General features: G+C 37.8%; 1 protein-coding gene across 1 annotated transcript in view; it reads left to right on the top strand.

Moving 5' to 3' along the window:
• Positions 1-6,000, top strand: part of KIF6 (kinesin family member 6) — a 378,140-nt gene that overhangs the window by 73,656 nt on the left and 298,484 nt on the right. The window contains exon 4 of the mRNA XM_012720329.1: positions 5,400-5,547. Coding sequence (XP_012575783.1) covers positions 5,400-5,547 — 148 coding nt within the window. The remainder of the gene's footprint in view (positions 1-5,399; positions 5,548-6,000) is intronic.

Raw genomic sequence — 6,000 nt, 5'->3', positions numbered from 1 at the left:
TTTTTTTTTGGTCCTTTTGTATTTTTATTCCTTGTTTTGAACTGTTCTTGTTCAGTCTTCTGTTTAATTTGGTTTGAGGGCTTCTTGTAGTATTTTTTTGGAGTGGTGGTTTAATCATGATAAAACTGTAGTTTCTGTTTTCTGAAAATGTCCTTATTCTTTCTTCATAGAGGAAGAAGAGCTTCACAGGCTGTAGTACTCTTGTTTGTCATTTGATGCTTTGGAGTTTGTTGAGTATGTCCCACCACTCTCTTCTTGCCCATAGTGTTTCTTCGGAGAAGTCTGATGTCAGCCTGATCGTTTCCCTTTATAGGTTATTTGTTTCTTCCTTCATTATCTTTTCGTTGTCTTGTATTCTTGGTAGTTTTACTATGATGTGTCTTGCTGTATTTCTCCTATTGTCATGGTAGTTTGGTGTTATCCTTGCTTTTTGGATGTCTACTTTCATCTCCTTCATATTAGGGAAGTTCTCTTCTATTATCTCTGTGAATATTTTCTCAATTCCTTGGCCTTTCTCCCAGCTTCTAGGAGAAGGTGGGAGATAACTATAACTCTGATATTTCCTTTCTTCATGGTGTCATAGCTCTTGAAGTGTTTCTTCATTCCTTTTCCTTTTTACTTCTCTTTCTTTTTCTGTTTTAATTCTCTTTATGTCCATGTCTTTGAGGGTGCTGATTTGTTCTTCTATGTCATCTATTTTGTTTTTGTTACTTTTCCCAGCATTCTTTATCTCCTCTAGGGGCCTTTTCATCTCCTGCATTTTTTCTATTTCCTTTTTTAATGTCTCATCTTTCTTCAGTTCATTGATTGCTTGTCTCATATTGTTTTTTGTTTTTCTTTTTTATTTCTTCCATTCATCTCTTTGTTTGCATTCTTCAATTACTTGATGGCTTGCCTCATATCATTTTTTTTCCTTCTCATCTTCTTTTTGTTTGTTTTCATGTTGATTCTCAATTCTCTATCTGGTAGGCTGAGCAGTTCTTCTCTTTCTTTGGTGATTTCTAATGACCAAACTTTTTGTTATGAAATTTTCCCCTTTGGACTTGCTTGAGTATTTGTCTTCTTTTTTCCTGTCGTGTATTTTCTAATACTTTCTATTCACTGAGACACGGTGTTGCTATAATTGACCAGCATTCTTTGTGGATGTTCTTTCTGGGATGGCAGAGGCACTTCCAGACACTTCAGTTGTGGAGGGTATTCTGAACCTTGTTTTGTTTCAGTGTCTCCTGTTTTTCCAGCCCCCCACTGTGTGTAATTGTGTCTGTTGTTTCAGCCAGTGGTATTCAGGGGTCTCTTGTGGTGTTCAGTTTCTTCTGGTAATATGTTGAGTCCTTGTCTCTGGAAGGTGCCTGTTGATCTTTGTGGCCTTTCAATGTCCCGGGTTCTATCTATGCTTGATGTGTCCGTGGTGAGTGTGGAATGTTAGAAGTGTTGTAGGTCTCCCTGCAGCTTTGCCTGTCATTGAGCCAGTCACTGGTTTTGTTTACTTTCTGAGCACTGTTAGCCTTGCAAGGCAGTGCCGTACTGGCTCACAACTCTTCAGGGCACTGCTGTGGGGGTGGGGGATTCAGGGATGCAGGGAGAGCCAGAAGGGCTGCAAGCCTCCCAGCTGTGCAGGCTGCCAGTCCTCCCTCAGTACCCCCAGGACTCTTTGTGCCCACTCCAAACAATCTCTCCCTGAGCAGTCTTTCCCCACTGCTTGGGGTCCACTCACAGAACATAGCTGTCCCTTTTTAACTCCAGGGCTTTACCTCAGGTTTTGTGGGTAGAGGCAGTAAACATGTAGAACAGTAGCAAGTCTCCCATCTGAGGCACTTCCTAGGGCCTCTCTATGCTAGGACATCCTCATGGAGGGTTGGGGGTATGTTAAAAGTGTTGTAGCTTCCCAGGGTTGGGCCTGTTTTAGATTCAGTCTAACCAGTTCTTTTTTTTTTTTTTCCCCTTTCACCTTTGGGGTTTTGTGAGCTTGCTGGACCCTGCCTTAGTGGCTAATAGCGTGAACAAGTCTTCAGGCCTTTTCTGTGGGGGTGAGAGGTGCAAGGAGCACGAGACAGGTTACAAGCCTTGTAGCTGCCCCAGAGGCCAGTTTCTCCTTCCCACCTCCAGGGCTATGTGCCCACTCCAAGCAGTCTTTCTTTCTTTTTTTAATATTTATTTATTTGTACAGAACTGGGGTACAGGCCAGAGATGCAGAGGGTGAGAGGATTCACCAGAGGCAGAGCAGGAAGCAGAACAGGCAGATCAACGAAGTACACTGCTAAGGGGAGCAGCGGGCGGGTCAGGAGAGGTCTGCCTCGCCATGTGGTCACCTCCGGGGCAGGCGGGAATCGAACTCATGCGGAAGTGGCTTTAGCTTCTTAGTGCTGTGCTTTAACCTGCTGCGCCACCAGGGAGGACCTCCAAGCAGTCTTTCTTTACAGTTTTAGTTCCATTCACCTCCGGGGCTATGTGCCCACTCCAAGCAGTTTTTCTTTACAGCTTTGGTTCCATTCACCGAGCTGAGTTGTCTCTCTTTATCTCCAGGGCTTTAGTGAGTCGAAGAGCAACTAGCCTCCTATTTGAGGCACTTCCTAGCGCCTGGGTGCTCCCGAATCAGAGCCCCCCCATTGGAGCTCCCCAAATGCTGAGTCTCCCTCAGTTATCTTCCTTCTAGTGAGTCCAGGGTGCTCTCATTTGTGTAGAAGCTCATACTGTGTAAGTCTACAGTCCGTTTTTGTCTTATATTCCTGTGTGAGCTTGAAGGTAGTGATTTCAGCATCTTCATTCTGCCGCCATGTTACCGGATCCTCTTATAAAACTATTCTAACTAAAAATCTTTAGAATAAGTAAAAATTTTTATTCTAAATAAAAATTTGTAATAGATGCCATTTGAAGTATAGCATTTTTATTCCCACTACATTTTTTTTAAAGATTTATTTATTTATTCATACAGAACTGGAGTACAGGCTAGAGATGCGGAGGGTGAGAGGATTCACCAGGTACAGAGTGGGGATCAGAACAGGCAAATCAAGGAAGTACACTGCTCAGGGGAGCAGCGGGCGGGGCAGGAGAGGTCTGCCACACCATGTGGATCTCCTCCCGGGCAGGCAGGGATCGAACTCATGAAGAAGTGGCTTAATCTTCTTAGTGCTGTGCTTTAACCTGTTACGCCACCAGGGAGGGCCTACATTTTATTTTTAATCAAAATCCCATTACATTATAACAGTGTGTATGTTTCAGGTAAGCATCTATGTATACTACATTAACTTTACCATTAAGAGTCCGGTTTTATCCTTAATTCTGACCCTTTTTCATTCAATTTATCTACCTCCATCTTTCTAGTAACCACTAAAAATTTATTTTTATTTAGTTCATCTGTTTGTTTGGCTTCTCTGTATACACACATATGAGTGAAATTACCATGTTTGTCTTTTACCATCTGACTATTTCTTCAGTATCATACTCTCTGGGTTCATCTGTGTTGTTGCAAATGGCCAGATTCCATCTTTTTATCTTTCTTTTTGAGTAATATTCCACTGTGTATATACCATATCTTCTTTATCCAAACATCTGTTTCTGAGCACTTATCATTTCTAGCTCTTGGTTATTATAAATAACAGTGCAGTAGACATGAGGTGCATCTACCTCTTCAGATTAGTAGTTTTTAATATTTTGGGTAAAGTATGATAACTGTATTATATCATATTTCCAGTTTTAATTTTTTTGAGGAATCTCTATACTGCTATCTATAATGTTGCACCAATTTACAACAATAGAGGATAAGAAGAGCCAATGTACAATAGAGAGGAGCTATATTGTCTCCAACATTTATTTTTGTTGTTGTTGTCTTTTGGATAATAGTCATTCTCATGGGTGTGAGGTGATGTCTCAATGATGCTTTGATTTACATTTCCTTAATAATAAGTGAGGATGAATATTATTTCATGTGTCTGTTGGCCATCTGTATGTCTTCTTTGGAGAAGTGTCTATTCAGATCATCTGCCTATTTTTAAATTAGACTGTTCGATTTTTGTTGTTGAATTTTGTGACTTCTTTGTGTTTTGTATATTAATCTCTTGTTGGGCTTATGATGTGCAATTATGCCATCCCATTCAGTTGGATGTCTTTTCATTTTGATAATGGTTTCCTTTATTATGTAGAAATTTTTTAGTTTGTTGTAGTTGTATTTATTTTTGCTTTTGTTTCTCTTGCCATTGGAGATAAGTCCCCAAACACATTTTAAGGTTAATGTCAATGCCTGTTTTCGTCTACATATTTTATATTTTCAGGCTTTATGTTGATGTCTTTTGTCCATTTTGAATTATATTTTTGTGATTTGTATTAGATAATATATAGTTTCATTCTTTTACATGAGGTTCTCCATTTTTTTCCCACATAAAAGGGACTTTTTTTGCTGTATTATGGCCCTTGGCTTCTTTGTCATAAATTAGCTGTCCATACATTGGTGGACTTTTGATTCTGTTCCACTGATCTATATGTCTGTTTTTATTGCAGAACCATTCTGTTCTAGTGACAATTTATTTGTAGTCACTAGAGCATGACATCTCCATTTTTGTGCATTTTTCTCAGGATTATTATTTCTACTTGATGTCTTTTTTGGTTCCAAATTCATTTCATAATTGTTTGCTCCATTTCTGTGAAGAATGTCATTTGGATTGTGACAGAACTGGATTGATTCTGTATTGCTTTAGGTAATATAGTATTTTAACTGTTAATTCTCCTAGTTCATGAGTACAGAATATTTTCCTACTGATTTGCATCTTCTATTTATTTCAACAAAATGTCTCATACTTTCCAGTATATAATCTTTTACTACTTTTCTTAAATTTATTCCAAAGTATTTATGTTTTTTCTTGATGTGACTGCAGATAGGATTGTTTTTCTGACTTCCTTTTCTACTTTTTTTTATTAATTTTGTGTATAGAAGTGTAACAGATTTCTGTATATTAATTTTGTAGTCTGCTACTTTTATGTATTAATTTGCTATTTCTAATAACTTTTTACTGGAGTCTTTGGGATTTTCTGTATATAGTTCCATGTCATCTGCAGATAGTAATAGTTTTATTTCTTTCATTCTAATCTGTAGTCCTTTTCTTGTCTAATTGCTTTTACTAGGAATTCCAGCAATATATTGAGTAATAGTGGTGAGAGTGTATATCTGTGTCTTATTCCTGAAATGCTTTCTTAAAAGAGTTGATGTGCTACTACTACTTGAGTATAAAAAAGTAAATTCTAGCTAGGCACTCATGCATATAAACATTTCTATAGATGTTTCCCTAGAAGTAGGTATTCTAAGTGTCTTTGCAAGTGTTAAATAAGCTTGCTATTAGAATATAAAACAGTCAATAAAAATCTAGTTAGCCATTTTGATTTTAAAAGTGTGCCATTTCTTTATGCAGTGTCCTGGCAGGTTACAATGGTACCGTCTTTGCATATGGGCAGACTGGCAGCGGTAAGACATTTACCATCACAGGAGGGGCAGAGCGCTACAGTGACAGAGGCATTATCCCAAGGACACTGTCATATATTTTTGAGCAATTACAAAAGGTATGAAACTTTAAGTATACTATACTTGATATATATATATATATATACAGCAGAAATTTACTACAGGAAAAAAATTGGTGATATTTTATTGTACTATCTCTAAATGAGGACTTTTTTATTAGGTGACAATGCTATGCTTTAGTTATCCTTACATTTAAATTTAAGGAAAGTTTGGGATTTCACTGAAAATGTTAAAATTAAGAAGGTGTTTCTCATTAACTGGATACTGTTTCAGGAAAGACCCAAATGGAATTCCTTCTGATATGCACATGGAACAGATAACAACAAATTTTACTAATATCTTATCCCTCATTAAGAAACTTAAGAATATCTTTTCACCAAAGCAGAATTTTACTTTTATTTTAGCTGCTAAAGCACTGACTAGATACTGTGTGTCCTCTTGGCAGTTTTGATGAGGTACAGATGCATTTACCAGAGTCAAAAATGTATTGT

Source organism: Condylura cristata, unplaced genomic scaffold, assembly GCF_000260355.1.
Source record: "Condylura cristata isolate star-nosed mole 26May11 unplaced genomic scaffold, ConCri1.0 scaffold00001, whole genome shotgun sequence".
In the NCBI taxonomy this organism is placed as follows: domain Eukaryota; kingdom Metazoa; phylum Chordata; class Mammalia; order Eulipotyphla; family Talpidae; genus Condylura; species Condylura cristata.
The sequence above is the reverse complement of the archived record's forward strand: the minus strand, read 5'-3'. Positions and strand labels throughout refer to the sequence as shown.